Below are 16,260 nucleotides of genomic sequence, written 5' to 3' on the forward strand. Positions count from 1 at the left end.
ATAAAAAAAAAAGCTGGCTAGAAATATGCCAAGCTAAGGCTGGGCATTCATAAGTAGGAATAAGTGTCTGGAGCTGAGTGGCAGGCCCCACAAGAGCAAAGAGTTAAAAAAGAAAAAGAAAAAAAAACCTACAGTTTTTTTTTAAACTTTCTTTTAATTTCTTCTTTGGGTATTTCATTCTTTCACATCCTGCATCTTGATCCCATTCATCTCCCCATCCCTTTGTATCTACCCTCTGCCCTTGCAAACCCTCCTCCAGAATGAAATAAAATTTAAGAGAAATAAAAGAAAAATTTCATCATGGAAGCTGCAGCGTGACACAGTGAGTCACACAATAACCCCTTTTATCCATGTATCTTTATTTGTAAGTGTTCATTGCCAAGAGCCATTGGTCTGGTTCAAGGCCTCTGGTTTCTGCTACACCAATACTGGGCCCTCACTGGGACTCTTCCTGAATACCCTGCTGTTGCCCTGTGTCTTGGAGATCCTACAACTTTGAGTCTGCAGCACCTGCTGTGAGTTCCAGCAGCTCAAAGATGGGGTGGATGTTGGAGTGAGCCAACCCTAGTTCTGGCCAGGTCTCTCCCCCGACCCTGTCCTCACCTTCAGGGGCTCTCTAGCATTGCCCTGACTAGTTTACCCCTTGGGGCAGTAAGCAACTGGTTCTCCTGCTTTATGCCCTCAGGGTTGGCTCTTCCACATCTACACCAGCAGGGCCAGCTTGTTTGTGTTGCCCAGGCCAGGTACAGGGGCCACTCTCCCCAGTGCTCCAGTTGGTGAGGGGAAGGGCCAGCTCTCCCACCTGCCACAGGCAGTGAGGGTTGGAGGCACCACCATATGGCAGGCAAGGGAGGTTGGGACCAGATCTCCCAAGCTCACACTGTCCAGGCAGTTCACATGCACTTCTGTCAATAGTCTCGGCTCTCCTGCACTGCCCAGGTGAGGTACAGGGCCCACTTTCCTGAGTGCAGCAGCTAGGAATGAGGAGGGTCACTCCCTCATCCACCCACCTACCACAGGTAGCGGGAACGAGGGCATCTTTCCCTCATCCTTACCACTACATGGCAGGTGTGGGGGGCGTGGCCATCTATCCCACTCCCACACCCTCAGGGCCAGCTCACCCACGGCACATCCACCAACAGGGTCAGCTCTACTGTGCAGCCTAGGCAAGAAGCAGGGCCCACTTTCCGGAGGGCAGCAGCTAGGAATGGGGAGGGTCAGCTCTTGGCTACCACAAGTGGTGAAGAGTGAGGGGTGGGGGCCACTTCCCCCTCCTCTCCCATGCTGCTGTATGACAGACAATAGGGAGGCAGTTATTTCAAGCTCACTCCGTGGGGGCCAGCTCATCAACAGGGTTACCTCTGCTGTGCTGCCAAAGCAAGGTGTAGGGCCTGTTCTCCTGTGTGCTGCAGCTGGTGGGCAGGAGCAGCTCTTCTGCTCTTAAAGCCTAGGGGCCAGGTCTCCCACCAGCTGCAGGCATCAAGGAGCAGAGTGGGGGCATCTTCTTGGGATACCATCTCTCTTCAACTTCTTTTTTATATTTCTACTTATCTATTTACACATGTATGAGTATTTTGCCTGCAAGTATGTCTGTATACCACATGGGTGGCTGGTGTCCTCAGAGGCCAGAAGATATCAGATCCCATGGAGCTAGAGTTACAGATACTTATGAGCTACTATGTGGGTGCTGGGAATCAGACCTGGGTCTTCTGGGAGAGTAGCCACTGCTCTAACCCCTGAGGCATCTCTCTAGCTCCTTCTCTTTAACTTCTACTGCAGCACTGAGTACAATGATTCCAAGTTCTTGACCCATCTGTAATACTTTCAGGAGCCATTCTCCTCTACAGTAATCGGATTTGAAAGCTGACCCCCCTCTGCTCTCTGCCCTGACACCAAGTCTGGATCAGCTAAAATAAACCACACCTACCTATGGGTTATATGGATATGAAAACACTCCATGACCCCTCAAGTCATTGAAATGTTACCAAGGTTGGACCTACAATAATCAAGACTAGTGTATACTCCCAACAAGCAAAAATAACATCCCTCTGCATCAACATCTAGTGTAGTAGGAGGTTCCTAGTCTTTGCTAGGAATAGTTAACGTGATGTCACTGGGTCCTAGTCACTGCTCCACAACTGATGAATGACTTCCTAGCTAATGTGATGTCTCTGTGATCGTTGATAAGAAACAAAGCAAGACGCTGAGTAGGTACATTCAGATCTTGCTTGATTCAAAAGCTTAATATCAGTATTGTATGGGTACAATCTTGATCTCATTCTCTACATTGATGATCATTCTCTTTATTAATCCTTGAGTGTAAAGAATGGTACCAACCACGTATTTAATGTACACATGTTTTAACAAGACTGCTTGATGGTTTTGGCCACTGGGCAGCTCAGACTCAAAATAACCACACAGAAATTGTATTACTTGCAATACTGTTTGGCCAATAGCTCTAGGTTCTTATTAGCTAACTCTCATATCATAATTTAACCCATTTCAAGTAATCTGTGTATTGTCATGTGGCTGTGGCTTACTGGGCAATGTTCCATCTGGCTCTGGCAGGGCTACATGACTTCTCCCTAAACTCCGCCTTCCTTCTCCCAGCATTCAGTTTAGTTTTCCCCACCTAGCTCTATTCTTTTGCCCTATCACAGGCCAAGACAATTTCTTTATTAACCAAAGGTATTCACAACATACAGAGGAAAATCCCACATCATACAAACTTTTCAAAATTCTGTTATTAACACTTAATCAAGGAGCAAAAATAAAACAAAATAAAATATAAATCAAGTATCAATAAAAGGCCTTCCCTTCCACAGGCATGCACAGAACCATCACTTGATATAGGAAGAGGTTGCTATATGTCAATCCCGAGAACACTGTTTAAGTATAAGCCCAGGGAGAACAGAGTCACAGGCTAAGGAATGAATCCTGTGGTATAAATCATCAGCTCTTTCACAGGAGATATCAAATGCTCCTTTTTGTTACTCTGGAACATCTTAAAACGGTAGATGATTTGTACATTCGGTCACATAATAATTCTAACATTATGGAGAAAGGCCTTCGTTAGAATTTTTCTCCACATGAAAGCATTTGTAATTTGTTGTACAGATGTTTATCTGAAAAAATAACATTCATACTCAAGTATTTATGACTAAAATGATATAATGTCTGGTATTTACTTCAAAATAATCTAGCCATGGGGTGGGGGTTGGCAATAAAACAATTGCTAAAGTCAGACAGAGGCCATATAGGAGCTCATTTTGATTTTAGGTGTAACTGACATTAGAGAAAAGATTTAGCGCCAATTCATTCAAGCCCATTGGGCCACCAATTAGGAAAGAGATGTTTCACACAGAAACACTCACCTCCATCCCACAGAGGTGTCTTCTCCCTCTGGCAGAAGGCAACTTCCATCTTATCAATACCAGGCCAAGAGCTCTGCCTTACTCAGGGGCTTGGGCACACAGAAGGGCAGTGTGAGACTTATCAATGTCTGACTTAGCAGGAACTCTCTTTGAGTTCTACGCATTTGAGAGATTCAACTTCCCAAACAGACAGTTGATTTCACCGTAACAAAAGGCCTTCTCAGCGAATGTGAGCCTGTAAGGGGCAGCTAAGGGCTGTGAGGAAATGGTTGCTGCAGAAAGACAGCATGTAGGTAACGGGGAGGGTGACAAGAGTCTCCTGCTGGGATCAGCCATGACCTAACCAGGCTCTTGGGATAATGGGACCAGAGAGTCCCTTATGCCACTAGGCCTTTGCAAAGGCAAACACTCTTATCTTGAAACACATCCACTGCCCTCGATTAGCTCTGTCTCCCCACCTGCTTTTCTGTTTACTTAACACATCACACAAAGGTGCGTCTGCAGGATATTCTTACAACCCTACAGACTTCTCCTCTGGTGCAAGTTTATCCATGAGGCAATTTGTATTATTCTTCGATTAGACATTAAACTGTTGACCAGATATTCAATAAATATTTGTTTAGTCTCTAAAGAAATAACTGACTGCCCTGTGTGAGTACCTGCATGGATAAGCCAGTGGCTTCACAATGACAGAGCCACTGACGAAAGCTTAGCCTGTGCTGCTGTGCAGTGGCCTACGTTGCATGAACTGACACCAAATGCTTTCCTGGGAACCAAGCATGCCCTCAGCTTCACTGGAAGAACACCACACCTCTAGAATGTTCTCTTTCATTCCACCTCAAGAACTTCTCCCTTTCAGACAAACAATTCCCGTAGGGTGACAAAACAAAGGAGGATTTGCCCTGGACACTGCAGAGCAGGTGCCCCCTTTCACTACTGATGACAGAAGATGACACTCAGAACCTCAGATGAAGACTTTTCCCAGGCAGGGGCTGCAGCACTCATTCATGCAGAAGGATAATTTGAAACTATTCATCTTAGGAAACAATAATTTTTTGTTTTAAAGTTCTGACTTGAGCACTAAGCAATCTGTTTGTCTTCTCCAAATTATTTAATATGAGAAATATAAACCTTGTTTTGTTTTGTTTTTTTGAGACAGTGTTTTTCCGGGTAGCCTAGCTGTTTTGAAACTTGCTCTGTAGACCAGGCTAGCCTCAAACTCATAGAGATCCACCTATCTCTGCCTCTGCTGGGATTAAAGGAATGTGCCACTACTAGCCAGCTCAAAATATAACTCTTTCAAAATCATTCTAACAGATTTCACATACTTGACCGTGATAGCACAGCGTTCTGCACTGTGTCCCTTTGGATCCTAGAGGAAACAGAACTCACCATGTCTCCAGTGAGCAGACATCAGTGAAGGAGAAGTAGATAGTGTCAGTAAAACTGAAGACAGAGATGCTGGAGCATTGAGAAACTAGCAACAGTAGGCAGCCATTGCCATGGGCAGGCTGAGGCGCAAAGGAAGCTGTGTGTCAACCGCCAACCCCCCACATCTAGAAGCACGGATGCATGCTGGTGAAAGGACCTGCAGCCAGAGAGGGAAATCCTGCTGCCAGGGATGTGCCTCGAAGCAAGGGGCAAGCAAAGCTTTCTCTTCTCACCCTCCCAAGGCCAGTGCTTCTTGGTATGCCTAGATCCCAGTAGCAAGGGAGTCAAGTACAACTCCACACAGGGCTGGCTTCTAGAAGAAAAACAGGTAGAAACACCTGGAGAGCAAGCACCGCCATTGGTGACTTTCAGACACAGCATCAGCTCATGGGGGCCTTCCACAAGTGTCTATGGGAACTTTTTATTTTTCTTTTCCAAGAAAACTTCTCAGAGGCATAACCAAGAAAACAGTTCCGAACTCAAGGCTTGGAGAATGGGACACAGAATGCAGTTTGAAAACTGAACAGAAGGAAAGCAATTTAACTGTTATCACAGCTCTGTGCTGGCATCGCTGTGCACACTCTCCAAGTCGCTCGAGCATGTGAAGCATGTGACCTAAGAACAGTGGGCCTGATCCTCCTCCAGGTTGGAATTAAAATTGTAAGAATATTGGTTTAGCCTGAAGATCACGCCAAATGCTTCAGTTCAATTTATATAATCTGCTGGTTCCCAAACTCTGTCATAAACAAGAGACTTGGGCTGGACTTGATTGAAGGCTTGGCTTTCTCTTTATTCCGGGGAACAGAACGGCAAATACATTTTGCAGACACAAAAGTGTCAGGTTCAGCTATTCTCTGCTCCTAGCAATCCTCCCATCCAGTCCTTCTCTTTCCACATGTTTGGTCTGCTGCCTGCCCGGCCCAACAGTCAAAACCTGAGTCTCACAAGACAAGTATTATGTTGGAGAAATTTAGAAAATCTGTTGAACTGTGGGGGGACCCAGAAAAGCACTTGGAAAGAGAAGAAAAGACGAGGGAAAAGGTAGGGGGAAATAAAGCAAAGAATATGAAGAAGAGGAGGATGAGGAGGAGAAGACTGAGTGGGAAAGAAGAGCAGGAGACTTGCTGAGTCAGTCGCATACCCAGGAGAGTCATGGTACATCATGGTATCACATCATCCTCTTCAGCATGGTGTTGAATGCTTAGCGGGGACCAAGAGCTTTTAAAGCCTCCTCCTCCAGCTGTTCTCCTCTACAAACATCTTCACAGGCCTGAAGCCTACTGTGATACCTCTTTCTAGTAAGGACATAGACGCTGATGCCCACTCTCTCGCTACACACTTAGGGCTGTGGCTTTCCCAGTATCTGGTCAGGGGCATCCATGTGGGCAGCAGTCTCTCCTTTGGGTACCCTCAGATCATCCACTGACCTGCATTCTAGCCTCAGTGTTCTCAGTTTTCTTCTCTTCTAAGCAAACATGGCTAAAAAGATTACTTCGGAAGGGACCAAAAGGATATCTCAGAGATATCAAGTGAAAGAGAGGAAGAAACGTGGGTGAGGAAGGTGCTGTAGCAATCATAGAGTTGGCCTACGTCTTGAGAATTATCCAGTTCCTTACCTTACCCCACAGTTGGAGAAATGGAAGGCCAAAGACAGGCACAGATTAAAGAACAATAGAATCATAGAATCCTGAAGCTAGAAAAGACTGTGCAATCTATAGAATAGCAGGCATTAATAGGCAGGTCTTCTAGACCCCATCCAGGCTGCAGACAACATAGGGAGTTCAGTCTCTGAAGGCTTGGCTGGGTAACATGGTGAGCTATTCTACAATACTAAGATGGCAAGCCAGAATCAGGAGGTCAAATTCATCTACCCAAGCTTCCACACCACCACACCGTCTGGGCCTGATCATGATCCTGGGTAGAACAAATGCCCTGTGGCATTTATATCCACTGTATATCAAACTGAATCAGAGATCAGACCCTGGAAAGTTTTCCCTTTCCCTACGTTATGAAATACCAGTCTTTAAGCCAAGAGGCTGCTCGTGGGTCTCTTGGGCTCAGTATCATGAGTGTCTTGAGTTGGGGACTATCCCAAGCCTTGCTGAACAAATTCCTGGTCTCTACCTACAAGTAGATGGTCTATGCCAGCAAAAGCTTCCTTTCACCTGACAGCCAAAACTGTCTCCAGACATTGTCAAACATTCCAAAGAAGTAAAATGAAACCAGATGGAAAGCAACGGTGTCAGAGAATCACAGCATCTCAATGAGATCATCTGAGTCCAAAGCCCAGCTCACAGGTGGGGAGATGCAGCAGAGTGCTGGGGCTGGCCCTGGTATCCAAGTCCATGGCAGCAGTGCTTCTGGTCCCTCTGCTTCTGTGTGATGCCCCTGTCCTGTGTTTACCTTGTGGGGTTATAGCTGGCAGCATCTCCTATAAGTTTTCAACTAAACCACTCAGACTCCTGCCAATACGATGCTGCTCTTAACTGGAAGAAAATGCCACATGTCCCTCGTTGCTCTGCCTTTTTAGAAGAGGCTGAAAGACCCCCATAAGTCTCCTTCTTTTTAAAGGGTGACCTTTCCTAAGCCCCACAGACTGTTGTAAGGATAGAGATAACATGAGGTACAGTGCTTGGAATTACTTAAGTTCCACATTTCCCAAGCATGTGGATTATTTAACTGCTGATTATGATTATTTAAGCTGAAAGCCTACACTCCTCTAACTCAGAAAATGTTTGTATTTCCATTAAAAACCACCAGGCCAATGGCCCTTTTGATTGACACTTTTCACTATTAAAACTATATATCTACTTCGTGTTTCCAGCCAAAAGACAGGGTGCCCCTTATTTTGTTTTAAGATAAGGAGCTGACTTTCAAGGTTCCCTTCATTCTCTCCCTTCCCGTCCCCCTCATTCCCATCATCCCACCCTGTTGCCCTGCTCTCCTGTCATATCGCCCCACTGCTCCCCATTTAATGGACACTGGTCCCTGCATCCATAGGCTAGAGAACTGTGCATACAGTAGCTAACATCCTACGCATAGTACTGAGTATGCTTGTACTTGAGTTCTGATCCCAAATCCTCCATGTTTGTAACAGTAGGCCAGAAACCATCACACCGACTACCTGGCAGGGGACAGCAGTGATTCATGTGACATGTCAATAACATCACATAAATATATCTTGCTAGGTTTAACCTCACAGCCTGAAGCACAGAACAGTATTTCTGCCTGGATTTGTTTGAGTCTCTGAAGGCATTTTAATCAAATAGCACATGCCTCTTTGTGGGAATTAAGGAAGGTCTTGATTCTCTATGGTATACAATTTAATCCATTTCAAAGTTTTCCTCTATATTGATTATTGATCATCATTTCATTTATTTCATATCTAAAGAGTGTTATGGGGGAACTCTTTAGATAAATGCATTCTGAACTGCATTTATCACAGGAAAAAAAAAGATTGATCCATTTTCCAGGTCATTTTATGAATATATGGATTGTACTTGAAGGAGACTTTGAAATCACATTGTGTCCCTCAACAGACAACACACACACACATACACAGAGAGAGAGAGAGAGAGAGAGAGAGACAGACAGACAGACAGACAGACAGACAGACAGACAGGCAGGCAGGCAGGCAGAGACACACGGACAGATAGAAACAGTATGGATTAGGAATAATCTATTTGATGTGAACGTGCAATGTGGTATGGCGGCTTACCAGCTGGTCTATTTTTTTCCTATTCTGTAAAGAATTCCAAGTCCTCCCAGTACTGCTTTCCTGTACTTGTTGATTTGCCTTGCACGGTGTTAGCTGTTCATAGATCTAGCCACATAAAGGCTGCATCTTCCTGCTTGTGTAGGTTACATGTGTGACCGTGTGACTTAAAATTGGCTAGTGAGCCACTCCTTCCCACACCAGAGCATGTACAGTATTGGGTCTATGAATAGAACCTTTGTCAGGAGTATTTTCTATACCTTAAAATAGCACCTAGAAGAGTGCCCAGCACTCAGAGCGGCCCTTATACAAAGCAGATGCTCAGCAACTCTTTCTCGAATGAGCTGTTAACTGACTCAGATGTCGGTGGCAGATAGGCCTAACTTCGAGGCCAGGTAGGTTCCTTTCATTTCCCTCCCTTCTGCTGGCTGGAACATGGCTTGGACACTTGGAAATGAGGCCAGAATTTCAGCACCATAAGGTGGTGGCCAAATGCTTCGAGTGGCAAAGCTTCAAGACAGAAGTTGCTACTTGTACGAGTTTTCTGTTCCTTGTGTTGGAAGCTAACTAGAACATTCCACTCTTGTAAGGTTATTTTCTTTACAGTTAAATTTTATTTCTCCACTATAAGTTTTATATGCAGCAAATGTTTTGTCTTCTGCTATGGGCATTAAGCTACCAATTTCAGAATTAAGAGTGGGAAGCAGAACTTGTGAATGACAACTAACTGTACTAATGCCATTGCCTGTAGCACAAATCAAAATCCACGCTGAACAAGCCATCCTCCATAACATCTATTCCCTCCTTCCGTGCTTACCATCTTTAATCTCCACGTGTAACTATGTAGCTACAACAGCTTCCCAAAAGTCCCATCTAACACAAATGCCTTTCAAACCTGGGCAGACATTCTAGGACATTCTAGACATGTGGCCATAATACTAATATATTTTAAACTGGACTTTGCAGTTTTATCAATAATGTATTTTTAGAGAAAAAGCTACATTGCAATTTAAAAGAAAATTCTTTATTGAATAAAATTAAAATTTGAAGATATGATGACCGCATCCTAAGTTGCGGTCACTAATGAATTAATGACAAAATAATGCACACTTACAAGCTTGAGATTACTTCTCATGAATGAGGATCCCATTCAATCCCCGAGACGCCTCTGGGAAATAGTAAAGCCCCCTTACAACCAAGTTTATCAATTTGAAGTAATGGCTGCCTTTAGAACTCCTCTCCCAGACTCCATTTATCCTGTGCAAATTGCCAGGCACTTAGAATTCCTCCCTGAAGAAATGTGATTTGTCTTTTCTCATGATGGCATGAGGTAAAGAAGAAATTGATTTTATCATATTCTGTACGTTGCCTCTGCTTTGAAGGGCACTTACCTAATGAGTGGCTCTCTCAGAAAGGATCCCAGATCAAAGGGGCCAACAAGATGATGTCGTAGCTTGAGAGGGTGCCATAGCCCACGGGAATGCACTAAAACAACTCACTGTATACAAAGGCTTGAAAACTATCTGGAGGAGACGTCTGAAATCTAACCAAACCCAGGAAATGAGGATGGACTCCACAAAAATCATCAGATGAGTTAAAACGCTGAGGTTTACATAAAACTTTTACACAGGTATGGGAAATCGCCAGCAAAAATCTAAAAGACATACCTTAAATTATGGGACTGGCAAGTAGTTATTAAAGCACTTGAAGTGACTTAGCATTTTATAATAAATGAAAAGTATCAGCTGCCTGTCTGCCTGGGAAATTACTACGACAGGTCAGCCTGTCTGAGAAAATGCACAAGCAGGTCAGGGTCTCACGGTCCTCATTCCTTTTAGCTACAGATATAAAATTCACCTGCCGAAAATTAAATGACCGAGCTTGGTTACTGGAATGTAAGGTAATTGCGCGGTGCTTAAAGCCAAACTTAGAAAGTTCTTAATAGTCTTTTAATAAAAGTCTTTCTTAAGTAGGAGCAAATGTAACAAAAATTAAACATCATAAAATGTCTTAGCAAAAGCTTTTGGATATTTATAAAGTAGAGCAATAGTCTCACACAGAGGGAAAGGTAAATACTGTCTTCTTAGACGGAAATACACAGCTATCAGAACGATGGCCAGCAGTTTGGGTACAAACCAATAAGAATCAAACTAAGAGAGTGTTGGGGAAAGAACACGATTTCTTCATGTAAATTCAGGGGATCTCCCTCCTAATGAATTTATCTTCACTTCCTGCACTGGTGAGGAAAGTGGGAAGGCATGTAACATTGTTTCTTCTCTCTCTGTATCCCAACCCGGAAGGCGCTTCCATTTGGAAATGGCTTTATAAGTGATGTGTCAAACCTCTCTAAAGGTTACATAATAAAACACTTCATTCATTTCTGTCACTCCTTTTACTAAAAGTGTAAGCTTGACAAGGTAAGGGGGATTTTCTATTTCTACTAGGTTAGCACCTACCTTGCTGTAGAGGATCAGTGAAAAACTATGATTTTTTTTAAAACTAGTTCACCCTTTGGTTCCACAAATGCTTATTGGTTCCCCATATGAAGTTTTCAAAGGAAACCCAAGTGCAAAGTTACAGCATGTGGTTAACTTCCAGCCAGAAGAACCAGGCACTTTCTCTTTCTAATCCTGATCTAGATCTAAATCAAAAGAACACTCTCTGCCCACTGAAGAACAATGGCAGGAGAAAACACAACTCAGTGTGACACGGGTCTCAAGATGATATCACACCACACACACAAACTCCACTTAAAAATGAAATAACTGGGAACTGAAGAGATGACTCAGCCATTAAGAGGGCTTCCTTCGTACTTTTCCAGAGTTCATTTATCAACACTCAGGTCAGAAGGCTCACAACTCAGGGGATCCACACACATCACACGTACATACACACTTCAACAAAACCTGAAACAGCCAAAAGTAAGTGGCTAGCAAAGTAGGACCAGAGTCTTTTGTAATAGGACAAGCAAACTGTTCTCAGTGACTGTATTATAAAGCCACGGATGATAGATGTTTCGTGTTGCTTCTCTGTGTATTCTCTCTCTCTCTCTCTCTCTCTCTCTCTCTCTCTCTCTCTCTCTCTCTCTCAAATGAGCAATATTATATTCAAATATCATATAGCAAATACATAAAAGGTTATCTCTTCTATGGCTGATGCTGCTCGGGTCAATTTTGGGTAAGGAACACATAATAATAACAACGAAAACAAGACAAGTGGGCAGAGTGCGTGGAAAAACATTCCAATTCATTGTGAGGACACATGAGCTCCTGCACTGCCACAGAACATGGCCTGCTACCTTATGAAGTCATGGTCTCTAAGAAGAATGATGCTTCCCATGGCCTGGGGAATCCTTCATCGGCAATTACGCATACAGGAGTCTCCTTAGACCAGTTGGGAGCTTGCATCCAGCTGGCTTCCACTTCTAAAACTTCATACCACTTGATTTTTGCGATGAATTTAACAGACACACCTCTCAGTCTTAAAAGCCCACGTTAGGTTTCAAAGTACTTTCACACATGCTATTTTACATGAATCTCAGTCCAGTACTTCATTTCTACCCTGACCTTAACACACTTCTATAAAGCAGGCCGGGCAGGCATTACTCCCTCCATGCTAATGAAGAGAAAACTTTGACAATCATGTCACAAGAAAATAATGCCTTTGTCTTGACTCGGGGCCCCACCCATCTTCCCTCTGGTATGGCATGGTGACTCTCTTCCTACCAGGGGTTAGCAGATCTGCTTAAAGATGAGTTCCAGCTGAATGAATATCCAAGCTTTCCTATAGCTTGATTAGCAAGCACCAGACATAGTAGTGCACATCTGATTGTTTCAGCAGCTCACACAGGGCTCAGTCAGTACCACGTAGCGATGTATCGGTTAGTTCAGATGCTTGTCCCATACCTGTCTCCTTAATCCCAAGTGAGGCATCCAGAAGATGGTAAGCTGGGTGAGTTAAATAATGAACTGGGTTCACATTGGGTTTAATGAAGCAGGACTTTGTTTCTTTGGCCAACAGAATTAACAGAAGAATTCTGTATTTATTCTGCAGTGGCAGCAGATTAAACACTTCAGAAATAGTGTGGCAGTTCTCCAAAGAGGCCTTAGCTAGGTGTTATCTGAAATCATGAAATTAAGTAGGAAAACATACACATGGAAATGGCTTGTATGTTTTAGAAAAATAAATCCAATTTTAGATAAATGGTACTCCTCAAAAAGCACCTTAGACATATGACATTGTGTCCACTAGTTGACAAGACTTTATAGACACATATCATTTTCTCTCTCTGCTCACACTGTAGAGGAGGAATCTTGGGGTGGGGGAAGCCAACAAGGTTAAGGGTAGTTCCCTTCCACAGTTACCAGGTGGAAGTACTAGGATTGTACCCAAGATCTGATCATTCCTAATCCAGAATAGTCCATTATTGCTCCTTTTCCTTATGCAAGTACACACTCTTTTTATAAACAAGAATGAAGGGGCTCTTATAACAGCATGTTGTATAATATGGGGAGCCATGGAGAACAATGAGGCCACCTGCACACGCAACAGCACACAAAGGGGACAGAAGTGAGATGTGTTTGACACACGTGCGTAGCTTCACCATCTCATCTACTCGTTTGCCCAACAGTCAGTGAGCACCAGCCACATGCCCAGCTCTGGGAATGGCAGCAGGGTTTCTGCAGCGGCTCAGGCAGACAGACGTTCCAGACCTGGTACCATGCGCACAAAGCTCCACGGGAGAAGGAAGGAGCAGAAAGGGGGCCTGAAATGGCAGGCTTTGCGCTAATCCTGGCCAGGTGGCTGTAAGCAAATTATTTGAATCTCTTGGAGTCTCAGTTCCCTGGCTTCTAAATGGTGTACAATAATATCTGTTTTTATTATATCATCTTTTATTAGACAAAATACTATTTTATATGAGTTTATATGTGAAAAAAAAACTTACTTGTTCTTTGGTCTTGGAGAAACTGAGGTACTTGAAGAGACATAAAAGTTTTCTTCTCATTATTAAACCCTTCAAAAAAATATTTCATTCCATATTTTCCATGATCTAAGCTTTCTCGGTTTAATGTTAACCATGTGTAAGACTTGCGGGGTCACCATGAGGTCACTCTTCCATACCTAGCCACCAATTTCAAAGTCTGTGTTACTGGCTTAAGATGCCACAATTGTGGGAGGAAGTAGGATTTAAATTATATCTTACGATTGTTTCATTTAACCATTTATAGAAGTGTAATTTCTTGACTAGTTCTTTAGGAACAAATACATTGCAACTATTATTCAAATCATTTAATAATTCTCCTTCCAATCGTCCTCCATGGTGATCTTTCATTGGGAAAGTGAAACAGGAGCTGGGTATATATAGGTGGGTGAGTTATGGGGCTACAGGAAAAACTGCTTCCCAGCAACCAGCCCCACTGTATTCACAGGAGCAATGAAAGCAATACAGTCTCCTGCTACTTACCTGTCCCTCCACCTGAACCACGGTGTGCCTGTTGGAAGAGAGTCCAACCTGTCTTTTATCAATCTGCTAAATCTGAGTCCTGTGTCCTTGGCACTGAAAGTCAGGGCTAGCCAGGCACTAAACAGGAGTGAGGATAACAAGTGGCAGCGTCCTAGTTCCTCAAGGACGTTCCCGCTGACTGCAGGCAGCACTCAGACTACTGCTGGGCTGAACAAGGCCTCAGTCTGTCTGCCACCTCAAACCCTGGTGACAAACAGATCTGTGAATGCCAGTGCCATCCATAAAACACAGACATACATATTCAGAAGCTGGCTATATATGTTTAAAGTAATGGATATTGAAAAAAATGTGCACAATGAGACACCAAAGCTGTAATTGAAAAAAACAAGCAACACCTCAAAAGTTACTAATTTTCTCTGAGCTCCTTCTCCACGTGTCCAGCCCTCCCTCTTTCCCTACCCTCAAAGGGAGGCAACAAAGACCAGAGGAGCAAAGATGGCAACTCACTTCATCTCCAGGATCTCCTCCAGCTGTTTCCTCCTCTCTAGGCGGAGGTTGGCCAGGTGTGCTTCCTTTTCGGCCAGAGACTGCTGGGTCGAGGCAAGGCGCGCTTTGGTGGCATCCAGCTCCTGTCTTGTCTTCTCCAGTGCGTTCATCAGCTCCTCTATCTGAAAGGCACAGGGAGGTGCACATTGTGAGCTCTCCTTTGGTCATACTCAAGGGATATCTTGTGACCCTGTGCTCTGACAAAAAACACAGAGAGACAATGGCCGTCTACAACTCCACACAAATGGGGCTCATTTGTCGTCTGTCACTGATGGAAAACGACGCTTTCAAACTCATGAAGTCTCCCAAACTCTTCAAGGTCTATTTAATTGGACTGGCCAATGATCTTTATAGAAACTGTTTAACGTATCTATCAGAAGGGGGTTGCTTGACCCAAATTCCAACCTATGGTTAATAATCTCAGGTACCTCTTCCAGCTAGAGGAATGTAAGACTCAAACACACTTTGGCTGGAACTATACACTTTTGTATGGAGGCCCCACAGTGCTTTGACAGAAAGTTAATCAAGTGTTTCAGATTCATTCATGTTTTAACCTATCAAAACTTTGTTTGGTTAGAGGTAATTGACATCCACAGAGCCTCGGGAGCCTTGCTCACCTCGCTTCCCTGACATACAATCAGGAAGCAGGCTTTGGCCAAAGGTAAACAGAATTCCAGCCACAAAAGGTTCAATTTGGCTTGCCCCTGAAGCTTGAGAGGGTTCTAAACTTGAACTAAATGACATGTAACTTTTATAGGGTGCTAATACACTGTAGAAATAAGCTAGACTATCAAATATCTAGGATTTTCAGCCAGGTCTCCCAAAAATTGGACCAAGGATCTATGAGACAAGGCCTTACCCTCCTCCAAACCATCGGGGGCTTTTAAAGCCAACACACAACAAGGAGGGCAGGTGTTTACGGTCATGTTCCAGAGACTTTCATGAAGCAAGCTGGTAAAACGTCATTCCCTGTACAGGCGCAGGCTGCATCCACCCTGCTGATTCAAAAATCATGGTCTAGGAAGTTTCTAGATTCCAGAGTTGATGTGTGGATTTCTAAGACTCTCCTTCCAGCTGAACTTGGCAGCAATGGAATCATCCATCACTAAAGTCAACAGAAAATCCTTCACAATGTGTCAATGACATGTAAGGTCCCAATTCATAAAGACTTGCTACATAATTCCTGCAGTTTTACATGGACTACATTCAGAATAAGCACTGAAGTTCATGTCCAAGGTAAATTACATGCTTTTAAGGTTCAGAAGACCCTCCATCTTGCCCTGATAGAAAGAGGAGGCTTCATGAGCTTGTAAATCAAAGCTAAAACTAAAAAAAAAAAAATTAAAAGCACAGAATATAAAAGATAACCTACAAAACTCACAGAATCATATATGTTTAACTGTAACTAGTATTACTCTACAGATGCATAAAAGTTAAAAATCAATTAAGTTTTTTAGTTTTTCATAAAGACCATTAAGTGACTAGAAGCCCTTCTGAAAAGTAGCATATCGGAAGGAGTCTAATTCCTTTATAGACTTATTATTACATAGCAGTATTTCAAAAAGATGCCACAGGCAGAAAGGATGGCTCAGTGGTTAAGAACATGAACTAACTGCTCTTGGCGAGGACCCCAGTTCAGTTTCCAGCACCCCACTTCAGGCAGTTCACAACTGCCTATAACTCCAGCCCCAGGAGATGCAACCCTACCTTCAGGCAGTTCACAACTGCCT

General features: G+C 43.6%; 1 protein-coding gene across 13 annotated transcripts in view; it reads right to left on the reverse strand.

Annotated features, from left to right (window-relative positions):
• Nucleotides 1-16,260, reverse strand: part of Erc2 (ELKS/RAB6-interacting/CAST family member 2) — a 907,844-nt gene that overhangs the window by 335,158 nt on the left and 556,426 nt on the right. For all 13 annotated transcript variants that reach the window (XR_003377058.1, XR_003377054.1, XR_003377057.1 and 10 more), the window contains one exon: nt 14,492-14,652. Coding sequence is in view for 2 of the 13 variants with exons in the window: in XM_026779811.1 (XP_026635612.1) it covers nt 14,492-14,652 (161 nt within the window). In the remaining 11 variants the exon portion in view is untranslated. The remainder of the gene's footprint in view (nt 1-14,491; nt 14,653-16,260) is intronic.

This window comes from Microtus ochrogaster, chromosome 6 (genome assembly GCF_000317375.1).
Source record: "Microtus ochrogaster isolate Prairie Vole_2 chromosome 6, MicOch1.0, whole genome shotgun sequence".
Lineage (NCBI taxonomy): Eukaryota > Metazoa > Chordata > Mammalia > Rodentia > Cricetidae > Microtus > Microtus ochrogaster.